This window comes from Pinus tabuliformis, chromosome J (assembly GCF_031772625.1).
Source record: "Pinus tabuliformis cultivar Carrire ecotype Pingquan chromosome J, CPIR1, whole genome shotgun sequence".
In the NCBI taxonomy this organism is placed as follows: domain Eukaryota; kingdom Viridiplantae; phylum Streptophyta; class Pinopsida; order Pinales; family Pinaceae; genus Pinus; species Pinus tabuliformis.
In genome coordinates, this window is record NC_142295.1 from 1014537998 (window position 1) to 1014556438 (window position 18441).

Consider the following 18441-nt stretch of genomic DNA (forward strand, 5'->3'; position numbering starts at 1 on the left):
GCAACTATAACATTTGGAAACAAAGACTGCTGACCATTTTTGAGTACAGGCGTCTTGATCAACTCATTTTGGGCAAAGAGCTTCGTCCAGGTACAGCCGGGACCGATCAAGAGAAATTTGATGATCGAAATCGAGAGGCTGTTATGCTTCTCAAGCTCTCTGTCGCTGATGATCAGTTACCACAGATCCCTTCTGGCAAGACAGCTGCTGAAATCTGGGAACAGTTGAAAGAATTGCATGAGACATCTGATAAAAGCAGAGCTTTTTTTCTTAAAAATCAGTTGTTCTCCATCATGATGGATGAACATATGTCTTTACAGGAACATCTCAACAAAATTAAAGACATTCGAGATCAGCTCGATGCCATTGGTCGGACCATGGAGGAAGAAGATATGGTAGTCATTACCCTGAAGAGTCTACCAAAATCTTATGAACACTTCATTGAAACACTCAACATTACAACCACAAATGTTGATCTGAAGTTTTCAGATTTATGTACCAAACTTCTGCAGCAAGATAGGTGGAAACAACAGTTTGGTAGTGGGACTTCATCAGTGCCCTTGGAAAATGCATTTGCTGCAAAATATCAGTCCTCTCAGTCTTTTCAGCAGAGAGGATCATCTCAGTCTTTTGATCCTAACAGGAAGAAAAGTGTACAGTGTAATTACTGTCACAAGTTCGGTCACATGAAGAAAGACTGCAGGCAGAGGATTGCTGCTGAACAAAAGAAACAGGGAGGGTCTCATCAGACAGCGAATGTTGCAGAACATTCTGAGCAGACAGATTCTGCCTTTTACGCCTTTATGGCTAAAAGGTCTTCAGAACATGTTCCTTCCTCTGCATGGTACATTGATTCTGGTGCATCACGCCACTTCTCTCACAGGCGTGACTGGTTTATTGACTTTTCACCTTTCAGTGATTCAGTTGTATTTGGTGGAGGTGAAAAGTACACTGTTGCTGGCAGGGGTACAGTTCAAATTCAGTTTGGTGGACGCACGCTCATATTTCTAAATGTATACTATGTTCCTGGTATGGAGATTAATCTCCTCTCTGTCAGTCAGATTATGAGGAATTCTCCTCAGCTTGATGTTGTGTTCAGTGCACACAAGTGTTCCATCATTGACAGGGAAACCAGTCTGACAGTTGCTACTGGCCTCGAGGACCATGGTCTATACAGGCTACTTGACACCGGTGACTTTCCAGAAGTAGCACTAGCAGCTCGTGTCTCTCCCATCAGTACTCTATGGCATCAGCGATATGGGCATCTCAATATGCAGTATCTCTCTCAGCTCTCTCGGGAGGGACTTGTGTCAGGATTACCTGATATTCAGACTCAACAGTTGGGGGTATGCAGCGCCTGTCAAGCGGGAAAGCAACATCGGTCGTCATTCAAAACTGGAGAATCTTGGCGCGCATCTCAGGTACTTCAGTTACTTCATGCTGATATTTGTGGTCCTATGAATACAGCTTCTATAACTGCTTGCAAATACTTTTTACTTATTGTAGATGACTTCAGTCGAAAGATGTGGGTGTATTTTTTAAAAAATAAATCTGATGCTCTTAGTACCTTTCAGAAGTTTAAAACTTTAGTTGAAAACGAATCTGGTTGTCATATCATGACCCTTAGGACCGACAATGGGGGGGAATTTTGTTCCTCAGCTTTTGCCAACTTCTGTGATATTCATGGCATCAAACGTCAATTCACCACACCTTACACTCCCCAGCAGAACAGTGTTGTCGAGCGTCGCAATCGAACGGTTGTTGAAATGGCTCGTTCCATGTTACAACACCGGAGTGTTCCAAACAAATTCTGGGCTGAAGCAGTATTTACTGCTGTTTACCTTCTTAACCGATCCCCTACTCAGGCTGTTAAAGGGAAGACTCCTGAAGAAGTATGGTCTGGTCGTAAGCCCAAGATCAGTCATCTCAAAGTTTTTGGCTCAGTTGCATATGTTTGGATTCCATCTGCTAAGAGATCTAAGTTGGATTCCAAAAGTCAGAAACTCATGATGACAGGTTACAGTGATCATCACAAGGCTTATAGGCTGATAGATATAGCCACTGGTCGACTTAGCTTCAGTCGAGATGTAGTATTTGATGAAGACAGAGGATTCTTTCAGTCTTCTTTTTCTGAGCAGCGTTCTGAGGATCCGCCTCACAGTGTTCTTCTTCCAGTCAGTCCATCTGATGGGAGGGATGATGTAGCATCAAGATTTGATACTACTCTATCTGAGCTTCCTCCAGAAGCTAATCCCCCTCTTGCTGTCCCTATTGCTCTTGAGTCTGCTTCTCTTTCTCCTGATATTGGTCCCTCTAATCCTGAAATTGGTTCTTCTTCTCTTCGGCCAAAATGGTGGGCTAAAACCATAGGTGATCTCCGGGATGATGAGCTCCTTGAAGGTAGAACTTCTAGGCATAAGAACAGACAACAGTCCACAGTCAATTTTGCTCTTATGGCTAACCTTCACAGTACTTTTGAGCCTCAAACATATTCAGAAGCTAAGGGTATATCTGAGTGGGAACAGGCTATGGAAGCAGAATTTCAGAGTCTTCAGAAGAATCACACATGGACTCTTTCTGATCTTCCTGCAAACAAAAAACCCATAGGCTGCAAATGGGTGTATAAAGTAAAATACAAAGCTGATGGAACCTTAGACAAGTATAAAGCTCGGCTTGTGGCTCGAGGATTTTCACAGAAGGAAGGCATCGACTATGAGGAGACTTTTGCTCCTACAGCCAAGATGAGTACTATCAGGCTGGTCCTTGCCCTAGCAGCTCAGTTCAAGTGGAAAGTTCATCAGATGGATGTAAAAAGTGCTTTCCTAAATGGTGATCTCCAAGAAGAAGTCTACATGACGCAGCCTCCAGGATTCAAGGTTGCTGGTCAAGAACAGAAAGTGTGTCGGTTAGTTAAAGCAATCTATGGATTAAAACAAGCTCCTCGGGCTTGGTACATAAAAATTGATCAGTATCTGACAGATCAGGGTTTTCAGCGGAGTCCATCTGATGCAAACCTGTATATCAAGCATACTGATGATGATATCTTGTTTGTAGTTGTCTATGTGGATGATCTTATCATTACTGGCAGCTCTGCACATTTGATCCATGAGATCAAACAAGATCTCTGCAGAACTTTTGAGATGACAGACTTGGGACTTCTTCATTACTGTCTGGGGATTGAAGTGTGGCAGACTGAAAATCAGATCTTTCTTTCTCAGTCCAAGTATGCCAAAAATCTTGTGGAAAGGTTCAGAATGCAGGATTGCAAACCGGCCACGACTCCTATGGAACCCGGGCTCAAACTTTCAGCACAGTCATCCTCTCCTCTTGTGGATGAAACTTTATTCAGGCAATTAGTGGGCAGTCTCATCTATCTTACTGCTACCAGACCTGACATAAGTTTTGCAGTAAGCTACATTTCTCGCTTTATGTCAGCTCCTAAAGCTGATCATTGGATAGCAGCAAAGCGGGTGCTACGATATGTGCGTGGTACTTCTGATTATGGCCTCTTATATACTCACAGCTCCACTTCTACTCTCAGTGGCTACACTGACTCTGACTGGGCCGGTTCGGTTGATGACCGTAAATCTACAGCTGGGTATGTGTTTAGTCTAGGATCTGGAGCTGTTACTTGGACTAGTAAGAAGCAACAGGTTGTGGCTCTCTCCTCAACAGAAGCAGAGTATCGGGGAGCAGTTAAGGCAGCCTGTGAGGCAGTTTGGCTTCGTCGTATGCTTGCAGATATGCATGTTTTTCAGACAGGGCCTACTTCTTTGTTTTGTGATAATCAGGGAGTGCTCAAACTTGCCAAGAATCTTGTCTTTCATGAACGAACAAAGCATGTGGAAACTCACTGCCACTACATTCGACAGTTGGTTGAAGACGGCTCAGTTCAGTTGCACTATGTTCCCACCACAGAGCAGCCCGCCGATATCTTTACCAAGCCTCTTGGTCCTGATAAATTTGTAAAATTTCGTGGGTCTATTGGTGTTGTAAATAGATTGAGCATTAAGGGAGGGTATTAGAATATATCTCTATATCTCTATTTAGTAATGCTCAGTCTTTTAGACGTTTCTATTCTTATTCTTTTAGCAGTTTCTTAGATGAAACTGTTTGTTCGGTATTCTACATAGAAACCTGATGTTTCTATTCTTGTAAATATCTTTGTATTATCATTGAGCTGTTTGCTCCATGTGAATTAATTTCATTGAACATTCTTTTAATTATCATGAAGAAGGCTCTAAAAGAGTCCATATTGTAACTCTGGTTAAGAGTTGAGATAGTCAAACCTAACCACTAATAGGCTATCAAGTTGTGTTATAACCGAGCCATTAAGAGGATAAGGGGTTAAATTCTTTCAAATTCATTTGTTCCATATATGAACAAAATTAGTTGAGAGGGATATGAGATAGAGCAGACACAGAGGATTTGTGCACTGTAGTAGCCCACGATCCGTAGACCATACTTCTTTCTACTCACAACCATTTTCTATTCAAAGAAAGAGAGTAGAGAAACCTCGCCTTCTCACTGGATTTTCTCTTGAAAGGGTTTTCCAAGTCATATCTTGTGTCAAATCATGGTTTGTGAGTTTTTATTTCACTGTTCTATAGTTTTTTCATAATTCTAATGTGCATAAAAGAATCTACAAATCCAAAAATATAAAGAGAGATAAAACCCTAATAATGTATATTTCATATTTTTAAATATAGTTTTATCATATCTGTAATGAAGAACTGTCCAATGGAATATCCACCACAGTTTACAAATCATTCATAGTTTCTTACAAGTTTTTCCCATGTCTCTTTAACTAATTCACATTTCATAACTTTAACAAATTCTAAATTTGACAAGCCAATTAAAATGGAGTTCATAGCTTTTGGAGATGCAAGCCTTTCTCCCATGTCGATTAGTTGGAGGAGAGGATGGGACCTTATATCCATTTGCTAGAAAACATAAAACTTCAACACCAAGGGATTATTATCTTCCAAAAGAAAAAATTTGTTCCATCAAAGAAAGGAATTTTGATTGATGCTTCTTGACTGGCCATGGACCCTCCAAGATCTTATTCCAACTGTTAGAATGATCTTGAAGAAGCAAGTTCTGATACAAATTGTTGGAAACACTAAGAGAGAAATGAATCAATATTTCATTATTTTAAACAATTTTTTACATAGTTAATCTTGAAAACTAAACCTACATCACATAATAAATCATCCATATGTATCAACACAAAAATAAAAGTGCAAATCAAAACTTGAACACAAAACATTTCAAAACAATCTTCAATTTATTACAATCATTTGCGAGGACACCAATCCTCTGTAACTGTCAACTTAAAAATTTAATAGGCTTCAAATTATCAAGGAGATGAGGACACCAATCATTTTGTAAGCACCAACTTACAAATATAGTGGGCTCCAACCTATCAAGGATAAAATGACACCAAACCTTAGTGAGCTCAAACTTCTAACTTGTTTAACTATTTTGGAATCAATCCTTAGTAAAAAAAGTTTGTCTTCCTGGGAGCTGCTCCTCTCTTTCACACAAGGTTTTTGTTAGCACACTAAGCTTGGCCTTTAAGACACCACAACTTGGCCTTCAAACCAGGCCTAAAATAGATCTTCAAACAACGTAACTCAACCTTGTAAAACAACATATCTTGATCCTTAAACTTTAACCTTCACAGAACTCGACTTCCTTTTGTACCAAAACTTAGCCTTCATGACAGGGCTATAACTCAACCTAAAATAGGTATGAATTAGGCCTCCTTAACTATCATATCTCAACCTCCAAGACATGCTTGTAACACGATCTAAACAAAGATTATCAACCTCCTTTTCTTTACTTCAACAAGTATAAACTATGATTTCAAGAGGCTTAATTTCGACCCTCAAAAATCCAATATTCTTCCCTTACCAAACCTCAAAAACATACCAAAATCCTTCCTAAATCAATCGAAATCCCTTCCCCAAAATTTTTCTCCAAACCAACTCCTTTTCACTTCTGGTTCATGATGTATGAACTTAAGAACTCTTCTTTTTCGCTTTCTTAGATAGATCCAAGTCGCTTGAGAAAGTAGCTAGAAATTCTCCTTCTTACATCTATTTATAATGCATTTGGGTCTAGACTGGGCTAACTTTTCCACTCGCTGGGCCAACTAGAAGACTGTATAATAAATATTCAAAAAAATATTTCTCCCCAATCATGAAGAATTAGAAGGTGTGCCATATATCGTTGAAAAGGTCTCAAAATAAATTTCTAACAATATTTAGTATGCTCCCATTGGAGCTAGTAATTGGATTAAAAATGCATAAGTATCCAAAAGAGGCATAAAAAATCCAAGAACAATATATTTTTTTTCTAAGTAAATTTATTCTATTAATATGAAACAAAATATGTTTACAATGAGGCACAAGCCTCAGCAGTAGTGAACATCATCTTTCAAAAAATAACTTGACTGCCCAATCGATGGGGAAACCAGTCTGCAAAGGCAAAAATACCCACATGTGGGCTATCAGTCTTAAAAACAAGAAAAATCAAAACATGGTAATAAACCTAGAGAAGTTTCAATAGACAACCATAACAGAAAAGAGCCAGTCAGCAGAGGAGACCCCAGCTAACTTAAGGGTGACACCTGGCTACCACGTGTCGTCACTTGAGGTCGTCCGAGGCAAGCTCCTCTTCGATGAGGCAAGCATACTGATACCAGTCATCCTCCTCTTCCGACACACCGATTTGTGGCCCATGAGCAGTTTGAACGCCACCAGAGCTGCCAACAACTGCATGTGGTCCTAACACGTCAACCATTCTGCCACCAGGTGGTTCTGTGTCTCTAGATGTTCCTTTCGCAGCATGCTTACCGCCACCCAGAGCCTTGCCATGCAGGGTAACCATCTCCTCGTCCATTGATTGTTTGCCTGAATCACGATCACTCTTGAGCCTGTGAGCGTCTTGTTGCTATGCTCTAGTACTTCTTGATGGGGCTTCTTGCGGCTTGTTTTCTTCAGAGAAAACGATGGTGATGGTGGCTGTAATGATAGGTCTGTTTAGGGTGCTACAGAAGTGAAACTAGGTCAAGTGGGGAGCAGGGTGAGGGGGCAAAAAAAAGTTGGCAGTGTGGACCGCAGTGTCTCTTTGGCAAACACCTTTAAGTTATGCGCGTCCATTACCATTGCGGGTATCAGGATACTTGCTGGAGAGGGAACCATGTGGGTTGGGAATGTCAAGGGAAGGGGAGGGGGAGGCAGGGTTAGGGCTTTGCATCGCAGGAGGGCAGACACTACCACCATGACTTTCCCCTCTTCGGCTTCAGATTCAGTGATGAATGCGTGCCATGGCAGAATGCCAAGCCGAGTTATCAGTGGGGGAGTTAGCTAATGAATTGAGCAGAGGATGAGCAAGGGAAGGCTGGGCTGATGTCAAATTTCAGAGCCTGGTTTGGGAGTAGTGATGCCCATTGCCAAGGTCTACACAACTTACTAACCAGCAATGGCTCCCGTGACCGTGCGAGAACAGGGTTCAGCAGCTTGAGGCAGACAAATGCAATGGAGCAAGGGGGGAGGAGTGACATTATGGTGAGTGGAGTCCATAGCTGTGCGCATAATGGTTAATTCTTGGCCAGAGTACCCATTAAATGAAGCTTGCAGGACACCATGAATTTGGCTCAGGCTGGCATGGGAGGGAACGCAGACGGCCATGTGGCTCGTCCTCTCGCCGCCCATCGGTCTCATCATTATAAATGTCTGGATTGTCACCCGCATCTGGGTCCAAGAACAATATTTTAGGAGGCTCGAAATATGCTATTTAATTATGTAAATTTCTCTTTCATTTGGATAGGAATTGACATCATTAAAAACCATTTTCAATAGTAACAATCATTATCTTCCTAGTATCAATAATTACGTTCTCAATTTATATGTCTTATTTATTAGCCTCATTTAGACCCCAATTCCTAATGAGAGTGTAGAGGGGCTTGCACGCCACTAGTATCACTACATGATCCAATGGGGGTGAGGACAATTATTTGAGTTTCCCACGATGAGAGTTCAAGAACAACATCCCTAAACAATTTTTTTTGTTGAAAAAACTGTCTTGCAAAATATTGTAATTTCATTATCAACATGGATCATTCATATTTAAGTAATAGATCTATTGGTAGGTGCGTTAAGTTTTTTTTTCCTAGAAGACAACACTCTTTTATGAGGGAATTGTATTACAATTGTGTATTTATTGAGAGGGCATTGTAATTAAAATATAAAATATTGTGAATGAAAGAAAAAGATGTTGGAATGAATGTGTTGCATGTTGTAATCCCTTCATTTTATTGGACAAAAAGAAAAAGAAAATGACCAACTATTTTTTTGAGAATGTGGCCCAAATTGAGTGAACCACGTATATTGGTGTCTCTTGGTATTGTTTCATTCTTTGTTTTATTTTCACATCCTTTATTATTTTACTATGCTCTAATTTTACTCCTAACACATAAAAGAATATCTAATAAAAATAAACATTCATTTAAAAATGTACTTAAATGAAATTCGCAAGAAAATTAAAATATATATATATATATCTATTACACCAATAAGTATGTCTAATTTGGAATAAAACTTTCATTGAGCCAAGAGGCTCATTTTACATCCCAGTATGAGGAAATGTGTAATTTCATCCATGCTCAACGTGGGGTTGACATGTGCCTCTCTTAAATTAAAAATAAAATATTCTCTAAGTATAACACCAATATACTCTTTTCCAGCAGCCCTAGAAGTCAGCCCAAGATCTCCACCTCCCAACCCATTGGCATCAGGCTTGGGAGGGTTTCGCCGAGGCTCTTACTCAAGCCCACATCATGATAATGGAAGGAGAGGAAAAAATTGTGTGGGCATATGCAAAAAATGGGAGATACTCGCACAAGGAAGGGCATCTAAAACTCATGGAGATCGTTAAACCAGAGAATGTACAGCCTTGGTGGAAAGCCCTATGGAAGCTTAAAGCATCCCCTAGAACACGATTGCTTATGTGGACCATCCTTTTCAACAAAATCCCCACCGGCTCAAACCTAATGAAGCGATCTTTCCATGGACCTTTTTGGTGTCACCTATGTAGGAATAATGAGGAAAGCACCAAACACTTATTCCTGCACTGCCCTATTATCTCTGAGCAATGGAACCTTATTCTAGCCCCCTCCCCTTCCCTTCAACGTTGGCAAGGGAGATCTATCATGGAGGCCTGGCTGGACTGGCTAGAGAGGCACAAGGGTAGAGACAGAAATCTGCCCCTTCTGATGTGTTGGGCTTTTTGGACGATAAGGAACCGGGCCATTTTTGACCATAAGGACCCCCTATGGCTTTCCATTAGATCTCGTATCCTCGCAGACTTTGACTCATTGCCTGAAGACACCTCTCAGACTCCCTCCAGGAACATCCAACCTGAGCTCATAGATAAAGCACATCCTTGGGCCTATTTTGATGGCTCAGCCCAAGAAGAGGGCTATGGGGGGCAGGCCATACTCTACTTGAGGGAATCCCACTGTTTCAAGATCCAAATGAACCTAGGAAGAGGCACAAACAACTTTGCTGAGCTAACCACGGCCAAACATCTCATCCACTTTGCTCTAGAGAAACACTGCTCACATCTCCAACTGTTTGGGGATTCCAAACTTGTTTGCAATTGGCTCAACAAAACTTCTCATTACTCTACTTTTACGTTGAGACATATATTGGATGAGGCTCATAGACTTACAACATCTTTTGATAACTTTGTCTGTCATCACATTTACGGGGAGCGCAACTCAGGGGCAAACTACCTATCAAAGGAGGCAATGCGCAAGCAGGAAGAGGACTGGCTGATTCAGGAAGAGGTTGATGGAACCTTCCATCAATACTACCACAGACCATTCATAGATCTACATTTACATCAGGAGACATAATCACACTGTCACTCCTTATACACTTCTGTTTATCTTTTTTGGCTCCTTACTGTTTTCGTCAACTGCTGTTTATAGTTCAGTACTTATGGTGTTATAAGCTCTCTTAGAGAATTTTTGACAGTCATACAGCATGGACTATTTCAGTGACTTTATTTTTTTGAGACCTACATGCCCTCCCTGCGTGGAGAATACAGGATTTTTTGGTACAGTTACCTACCTTGTCGGTTACAGTAGTTCTGAGACTTTCACGACCTCCCTGTGCGGAGACTGCTGCAAAACTTTTATGCTTGTTGCTGTTACAACAAACTGTCTTTTTTTGGGAGGCAACCAGCCTCAATATGCATATGCTATGGCATCTACAGAATGTAATTTCTCACTATTAATAGAAATTACGACTTTTCCATGGGGAAAAAAACAGCAATGTCAATTATAATAAAAAGAAAAAATGAATATGCTATGCATGTTTAGTTAGTTATCCATATGACATAATATAATCTCATGTAAAGTAATTGGAGGCAAAAAAAACTTGTAAAATGTTTAAACCTTATACTTTTAAAAAATATTTGGATTTAAAAAAACTATTTGAAGATCTATGTTAACTAATTTATGTTGATATCTACTTCATATATATCGATATATTAAGTAAAATGTTAAAAAAATATGCCAATGTTGTATATAATAAAATATTCAATGTGTGTTATCAATCAAATATTTTAATATGAATTAAACAAAGTTACCAACTTAATGAGAATTGTAATCTTAATATGAGAAATCTAACAAAAGCCCACATTTTTGCAAAAAAATCATACAAAAAACATGAAAGCAAAAAATGTTGATGTTGCATTATTATTATTTTTCAGGTTAAAATTCCAAGTGTCTTTTAGCAACAATATTAAAAGCCAAAAGTTTTATACATTAAGCATGAAAAAGATTTGTTGATGTTGCATCAACACTTTTCTTTTTCATGTTAAAATCCCATTTTTTAACAACGGAGTTAAAAACTAAATTTTTTGTGCAATATATGCAAAAAATACGCTGAAATTGAAAAGTGTCGATGGTACTCCTTTTTCAATTAAAATTCCAACATTTTTAGTAATGACATTACTAATAAAATATTGTGACTCCAAAAAACCTTAAAATTCCAATAGTTTTTTATTTAAAGATAAAATATCATGACTCTAAAAAACTAAAACTTTCAACAATTTTCAATAATGGATTTAAAAATAAATATCACTTCCAAAAAAACATTAAAAATTTGACAAATTTCAATCATGCATTAAATAAAAAATATCACAACTCCAAAAAATAATAAAATTTCAACATTTTTCACCCACAAAATTAAAACCAAATATCATAACTATAAATAATTTTAAATTTTCAACATATTTCAAGGCTACATATTACAATTTAAAAAAATCTTAAAAATAAATACCTAAAACAAAGTAATTAAGTAGTTTTTTTTTAAATGTTAAAAGTACATCTCTTTAAAAAAATCTTATCCAAAGACAACTTGACACACAAGAGGGAAGGACTTCATCCATTGTAACAAAAACTTAAAAATCAACTATCAAATTGACAAAAAATCATATTTTAATGGATTAAAAAAACACATAACTTTAAAAAATACAAATATAAATTTAGCAATGCAAATTAAAAAATCAATTTATATATATAGATAACAATTAAAAATTGCATAATAAAAAAAAACTAAAAAAGACAATTAAAAAATAAAAAATTACAATTTGTAAAAACACACATAAATTTCAAAAAAAGAAAAAAGAAAAAAGAAAAAACAAACAACAAACTACAATGTGAGGTCGAATCAATCCCACACTTACCTAGGCAGTACCAACCTACTCCAACCACCCAATCTGTCCCATGTTATAATTTGTTTATTATTATTATTATTTAAATAAATAATTTGTTCTTTCTTTCTTGTTATTTATATTTTTTTAAATTTATTTTCCCCCTCTTTTTAATTGTTTTTTAATTTAGTTATATGGTTTTTCTTTTTTTTATGTTTTGTTTTCTTTTAATATATTTAAAAAAATTGTAATGGTTTATTTTTATGATTTTTTATTTTATTTTCAATTTTTTCTATTTCTTTTTTCTTTTTTCTTTTTTAATTTTGATTTAACTACTTTACAATGTATTAATTATTTGTTTTTTTTTGCATTTTTTTTTTTTTTTTTCATTTTATATATATATATATATAATTTGTGTTATTTTTGCCTTTTTTAATTTGTTTTGAATTTTTTTAAACATTTCTTTCATTATTTTTACTTAAAAAATATGTAAATTACTATTTTTTTTTCAAATATTATCATATTAAATATAAATTTCATAAAATTTATTATTTTTCAATTTTTTCTTTTTCAAATTTTTGTATAAAAATCGTTTATTTGACATTTCATTTTTAACAAAAAGATCCATAAACATGCAATTTTTAATTATATCTATATGAAATAAGTGTATTTTTTTGTTAAGTATTTAAAATTATTATTTCGTTTAGTGACATCTTAAAAATGGTTAAGTAAGAGGGCAACAAGAGCCTGAGGTGTTATTTATAGCCCCAAAAAACAAAAGGCTTATAGTTTTTCTTGGGGCTTAGGAACTGTAAGAAACAACCAATTTGAATTTTGGAAGACAATGGGCATGTATGATTTGATCAATATGAAGATGGAATTTATCGAAAAGGAATGGAAATGAAAGGTCCAAAATGGTGGACCAAAATCTAGAATGGACACAAACTCACATGGAAATGAGGCTCCTTAGGATGGAGACAAAAAATATTTCTTTGAAGACAAGCACTTGAGATACAAAGTGAAGCTTTGAGGAAGATCATGTATAGGGACCTCCAGTTCTGGCATCAAATTTGCGGGTAGTTGCTGTTGAAGGAGAAATGGAGGGAGCTAGAACAGATCGTGGTAAGCAGATGATATTTGGAGACAATTCGTAGCCAAGTTTACAGGGGTTACCAGTGTAATGTTATAGTCCAAAAATCCCGCGGTAGTAAAAAAACCATGTTATGGTTGTACTGGAATTTTAAAGTAGCCGATGTTAGAAAGGAATGTAAATAGTTTTGGCCATAAAAATCATACTTCTTAATAAAATACATAGCCATTTCGTTTAAAAAAATAATTAAATAATAAACATTTAAAAAATATGCATATTTAAGACATAAGGAAATTTAAAGTGTTAGAAATATGCCCAAAAAAAGAAGAAGTTAATGCTGCAATAACACTTCTCAAAATCAATATAAAAATCACCAACATTTAAAAAAAAAAAGTATCCACACTTAACACATAAAAAAGATTATAGTACATTCTCTTACGCACATCGTTTCAATTTTTCAGCCATGAGAACAAAGAAAATGATGCACAAAACTATATATGAACAATGGTTATGCTCATTAAAACACCACATGCACATATTGTTGGCAATGTTGTTAGAGTTTCATTGATCAATGTATTAACAATGTTTTGTCAAGCGACCAGAAGTCCTGTGGTGGGTACGGTTTGTTGTCTTCCTCCTTACCTAAGTCTAAATCTCATGTTATAACATGTTTGTCTGTAACACAATTATCTACCTTAATTCCTCAAAATAGCAAGTAAATATTGTTCATAAATACAACTAGTACTAAACTCGTACAGTAAATCATATAAAAAAGAAAGAAAAAAAGATAGCAAAATATATCCCACACTTCAAAATAACAAATTCCTCACCGTCTACGCTTGAGAAGATCAAACTTGGTATGGCTTCTGATGAATCCTCAAGGCACCATGCTTGTAACTTTCTTTTCATGTAGATTAACTTAGCATTCCATGGCATTTCTTCATGCATGAATAAACTAGCTCTTGCAAGCCAATTCTCTGTTATTAGGCTCATAAATTCCTAGGTGTTGTTAAGTTAATGCTACGAATTCAAAAATGACGCTAACGTCATTGAAATTCAGATATGCATTATCTTATTACATTTCACATACGTTTATATGCACTAAGAATTACTCATCTATGTACATCATTGTGAGAAATGATGACATTGGTTTGAATTTGTAGAGCGTGAGTGTGCACCCTAACTTACTTAATCAAATAATAAAGTGCTGATTCCATTTATGGGTAGTTTTTGGGTTTAAGGTTTTGCTAATTCATAAATTTGTCAATAATATATTTTAAATAGGTGAATAATATATTTTAATTTCATCTAGTGGATATGTTTAACATGAAAATTTTATTGTAAAAAGTTAATAATAAAAAATTTATTATTCAAATTAGTTTTTTATAAAAAAATTAGGTTAAAATAAAGTGTTTGTATTTTCTTAATCTTTATGTTATTATTAATTTATTTTTCTCTAATTAAAATTTGATGGTGAATAAAAAGACCAAATGAATGAAAACTAATATAGATCACATATAGATCTAAGAAAAACATGCCACACAAGAAGGATGATGCTACAATAGACATCCATGGATGTTGGAGACATGTGAGGACAAACCTTGACAGCCAAATGAGATACAAGATAGTGGCCTACATAACACCAAAGCAAATGTATTACATTTATAGTGTGAAGGGTCATTTTTTTAATTGAAAGGTCTTATTTTTTTTAATTGAAAGGTCATATTTTTTTTGGAATTTTGTAATCCCTTCTTGGTGCACATTAAAGGTTTGAGTCTCATGTGGCATGGAACAGAGCTTGACAATCTGGATCTCAACCATTTTGTCAAAGCTCTTGACAAATTACATTTTGGAGAATTAATTTTTGAAGTATTGGCACAATTCTAGCTTGTTATTTGAGAGAAAATTGTCTATATCAAAAGATCTTAAAATTTTTAATGGATTTGGTTCAATATTTGACCTTTTTGAATGGAAATCGACAATATGAATGCGTATGGAAATGTGAGTTCATTTGAAGTGATAATTGATGGGAATAGCGATGTTAAAAGAAACAATCCTGACTAAATGATCATGGTTTATCTAAAGAGGTAAGAAAGAAACAATTTAAGGAGGAAAATTTAGTTAATATTGATAAAGAAAAGTGAAATGGAGAAGGTAAATCAATTTTCCAATCCTTGGAGTTGTATGCAAAAAACAATGAAAGCAAGTGAAGGATTGCAAATCCGTTGGATGTAGTGTTGTATGTTGATGAAACTAACAGTAAAATTTGTGACTTCTGATGAAGACGATGATGAGATGGATGTGAATCAAAGTAGTGTTGTGAATGAAAATAAAAGAAGGTGAAGCAAAAGAACCCTAAACATTGCAATGGAGGAGCAACTAGAAATGGTGTGCAAATGCACCTAGAATACCAAAATTTATTGCCTAATCAAATGTTTCTACTATGAAACCCAAATTTGAGAAATGTGGTTTAGCGATTGTTCCAATGGATCTATGTAAAATCAATTTTAAGAGTTGGGTTGATGAGAGATTACATGGATCTAGCAAGTGAAAATGGTGTTGGAAGACCAAGGTATGAATCAATATGGTTTCTAATGAAGATGATGAGGAGGTGATGTGAATCATAGTGTTGTGAATGAAAATAAAAGAAGGTGAAGCAAAAGAACCCTAAACATTGCAATGGAGGAGCAACTAGAAATGGTGTGCAAATGCACCTAGAATACCAAAATTTATTGCCTAATCAAATGTTTCTACTATGAAACCCAAATTTGAGAAATGTGGTTTAGTGATTGTTCCAATGGATCTATGTAAAATCGATTTTAAGAGTTGGGTTGATGAGAGATTACATGGATCTAGTGAGTGAAAATGGTGTTGGAAGACCAAGGTATGAATCAATATGGTTTGGAGATATAGCAAGAGAGACTACATAATTACATGGCTGAGAGAACATAGATGGATTCAATGGCGCTAAGGATTGGTGAAGAAGCCAACGTGTTATTGAGAAATGTAGTAGTGCGTGAATGCCCTAGAGTATTTGGTCCAAGTTGTAAATATTAGCCATAGGAAAGTTGTATTCTCAAGATTGTTGTAACGCCTATTGTTTGAGCATATATGTAGTACAATAGCACATGATATTTCAAGTTAATAAATGAACCACTTGAATAGGTACTAGGTTGGTAGGTGAACTCATACACCTACTTGAGGTTAGTGAGCATACATGGGTGAATGCGAAATATCAAGATCTAAGATAGTTGATGAACCATGCATGAGAAAAGGTTTCTTAGAAAAATTGTTGATACAATGATTGATTACCCATGTTTTTGGGTGGATTGTAACTTTTTTATATGGACTTCAACAAAGTTATTAAAACCAACTTTATCTCCGTAAATCAAGTTTAAGGGAGGGGGGGTTGTTAGGGTACTTCAGCTAAAGTTGACTCAGTCATAGACTCAATTTTCCATTGGAAGTTTTCAGACTCCAAACTTTGATAACCCATAGTTTTTCCCATGGTATTCTAATGTAATGTAACCATTATTCAAGTCTCTCTCTCTCCAAATAAATATCTACAAAATAATCTTTTAACTAATAATCATCATTAACTTCCCCTTTTTCATAATTCTTAAATGGATTTTCATGAATTATCTACATTATTACAAATTGGCATATCATTTAAACATTATTTTTCTTATATAAAAATAAATTAATCTTTTAAATTATACTTACTATTTTGAAGGTGGTTAGGTTTAAATGTGTACTTAAAAATAAATACAAGAATAATGATTCTATAGAATAATATACATTTTTTATACTCTAAAATTGATAAGATTGATTATAGATTATAAATAAACCTTCTTCTCTACTAAATTGATAGAATAATAATGATTTATGATTTCAAACAAAACAACATGTATGTGATGAAATATTTCTTTTATAAGTAAAAGAAAAAGTATTCATAAATAAATCAAAATATTTCTTTTTATAAGTAAAAGGAAAAGCATTCATGAATAAATTAAATAAATTTATGATAGAAGAGAGAAGACCATATATTTCTCTCAAAAGAAATATATTATTATTATTTTCCTTTTAAATAACCTGATGTGTTTTTTGATTCACAATAATTTTAACCTCGGATCTTATGCTTTCCATAATGCTGGATAGAATGGGTTTTTAGGCTAATACACAGACCTGGATTGAAATTGGTGGTGGTGGCATTTACCTCATCAGCGAGAATAGCTGCGCAGTTGAAACAGATGCAGCGCAGGACACAAAGAATGGTCTTCAGAAACCCAACATGAAACATGGGCCTCGCAAGTTCCAGGTGCGCAAAGTGACCAGGGCACTGCACCATGCCCGACCCACAGGTTTCGCAATTCTGCGATTTGTCCGCAGTACCCATTCGAGGATCATTCAGACCCCCCACCTTTGGCTTCCCTTGTTCATAAGACTCGGCGTATAGTATCTCCGCTACGGACATTGCTCGCTGCAACAGAGAATCGAATTCACAGACCAATTAATCGAAATTCTCAGAATCCACCAAATAAATCAATACGGTTCGATCACAATTTTATTCGTTCAGGTATAATAGATTTCATGGGGTGTAGACAAATTTAAAAACAAAAGAAGAAAGAAAACAAAAATCGCACATACAATTTCCTCCCCGCTGAGTAAGCCGAACTGAACCGTCTTTATGGTACCCCAATCGGCCATCGAGTAAGCGAACCTCGCATCCATGATTCCCGATTTCAAAGGTTCTTCTTGCACCTTTCTTGTTCTGCCGCCGCTACAGCCCAGAGGAAACTGAAGCTGCAAGATATAATTGTTTCAAATGGTCCCGAGCAAATAACAATCTCCCAAAACCAGACCCAAATCCTCAAATTAGATGCCCTAAGCCTCTACATTTGCTTGCAGAGGCTCAGGAGTCGAGCACTCCGGAAAGTGAAATTCGCAGAGGATTTTGTGAAGGGCTGATTTCGAGAGATGGACCTTCGCTGACCCTTACTTTTCCTGCGCCTCTCCAAGTTTTCTAAATTTGCAGGGTAGATCGACTGGCTTGATTTATGTTATTGGAAATTGTGATGGGGAGGAAGTCCTAACGGTCAGATTCGTTGGGCAACTGCCCTTTCTTTCTCACTGTTTGCGCGCTTTCACTTTCTCTCTATGTTTTAGGTTTTCTTGGGACATATAATATATTTTTAGCAGGTATTTTTTTGGAATTATAAATTTAATTTGATATATAAATGTAGCTGAAAGTGTATTTTTTTTGGAATAGGAAAGAAAATTGGTTTCACTGAATGTCAAGGGAAGGGAAGGAAATTGATTTTTAATTAAATTTATTAATATTTTCGGTCTATCAATTATGTTCAAATTGTAAATATCTATAAAATATAGATAAGTTGGTTTATGTGGAGTTTAGTTTTTATCAAATTCGAAATCTTATACAATTTTGATGATAACATCTCACAAATGTTAGCCATAATCTAAACTCACTCTAATTTAATAGAAAAATATTTAAAATCTAAAATTTCAATATCACCAAATTTTGGAAAGAAAATTTCTTATAAAATGCAATATTTTATTAAACAATTAAAGATAAATATCTAATATTTAAATTTATTGTACAC

The 18441-nt window shown here is 35.7% G+C and overlaps 1 protein-coding gene across 1 annotated transcript in view; it reads right to left on the reverse strand.

The window, feature by feature from the left end:
- The window catches only part of LOC149230304 (DNA-directed RNA polymerase II subunit RPB1-like), a 156462-nt gene extending 138911 nt beyond the window's left edge, over nt 1-17551 (reverse strand). The window contains exons 1-2 of the mRNA XM_089378934.1: nt 17468-17551; nt 17037-17300 (exon numbers count right to left, since the gene is read on the reverse strand). Of these exons, the coding sequence (XP_089235060.1) occupies nt 17037-17300; nt 17468-17551 (348 nt within the window). The remainder of the gene's footprint in view (nt 1-17036; nt 17301-17467) is intronic.
- Between the last annotated feature and the right edge of the window lie 890 nt (nt 17552-18441).